The sequence below is a fragment of the Ailuropoda melanoleuca genome, chromosome 1 (assembly GCF_002007445.2).
Source record: "Ailuropoda melanoleuca isolate Jingjing chromosome 1, ASM200744v2, whole genome shotgun sequence".
NCBI lineage: Eukaryota > Metazoa > Chordata > Mammalia > Carnivora > Ursidae > Ailuropoda > Ailuropoda melanoleuca.
Genome location: NC_048218.1, coordinates 200606797 through 200607956, shown reverse-complemented (window position 1 = coordinate 200607956; position 1160 = coordinate 200606797). Strand labels below are relative to the sequence as shown.

At 48.4% G+C, this 1160-nt stretch overlaps 1 gene segment (V, D, J or C); it reads right to left on the bottom strand.

Annotated features, from left to right (window-relative positions):
• Positions 1 to 323: 323 nt before the first annotated feature.
• LOC105239732 overlaps positions 324 to 1160 on the bottom strand; it is a 1841-nt gene continuing 1004 nt past the window's right edge. The window contains 1 exon segment of the V gene segment in view: positions 324 to 427. Within this exon segment, the coding sequence occupies positions 324 to 427 (104 nt within the window).

The window sequence follows — 1160 nt, the reverse complement described above, 5'->3', positions numbered from 1 at the left end:
GCTAAGAAATAGCTGAGGATCAATGGCTGAGTTTTTGAGGGTCAAAAACTTCAAAAAAAAAAAATCCTCCAAAGCTTTAGAGATTATTCCATGAATCCTGAAATGCTGTAAACTCCACAGGTTGGCAAATTGGTCATTTATCAGTTTCACAGTTCAGCATCTCATTAGGCTTTCAGCAGGTTAGCCAACTCGTGAATTGATTTTTTTTTTGCCAGGCAAGCCGCCTGCTCCCCTCTCTGCCAGCAGGTCCTGGCTGAGCCAGCAGCTCCCTGGCAGGCTCAAGGGCGCACAAAGGCAGCGTGTGACTGCAGAGGCCGTGCAGCTCATGGGGTTTGCACTTCCCGTAACGCCCCCGCCCATGGATGCCGAGCCTTGGAGTTCATGGATCCCAAGCTACACAACGTTGCTTTTGGGTTCGGACTTCCACCTATAAGGAGCCAAGGAGGAAAATGGGCTGTGGGGAGAATAAAATTATTGCCCAATATCATTTTGTAATTATTTTACAAGAAATAAACTGAGGAGCTCATGGGTTTCAAACCAAGCCAAAGGGATGGTAAGAAGTCGGTCCCGTCCTTAATCCGCCCTCCCGAGCCTCGAGCCTCGGGAGACTCAAAGCACTGCCCTGCGGCCACAGACAGAGGCTGAGCTGGCAGTCTCTTTGGCTGCCATGCTGCTGTTTGACGTACCTTCTAGCATTTCCCCTAAGTGGCCTGTTCACTTGGGTGTTTTTTAACTTGTCATTGAGATTTTTTTGTTTTCCTCCGGAGAATTTTTGCAGAGTGTGCAATGGTTTTGACCCCAGGACAACTTTCAGTCATAGTTTTAGGTCTGGAGAATCCCAGACCATTCTGGGAGTTTAAAACTGCTCAGCTGCTTTCTGCTTTATTCCTCTCCATTGAAAAGAAAGTGAAATATTAATTTCATATTAGATGCTATTTGTTCCTCTGCTTTACTCAAGTACCAGAATATTCCAGATGGTGTGTAATAATGTTAGGTGCTCTTTGCACCTATTTTTACACCCCCTCGCCCAATGATGGAGCACCGTTCACACGGAGGGTCACCCTGCTTAAGCCCCCGCACTCCCCAGCCTGAGATCCCATTGCTAGGAAGTCAGGTGAAAGACTCAGTAAGGGCAGTCCCCCGCCCCCCCCCCCCCCCCC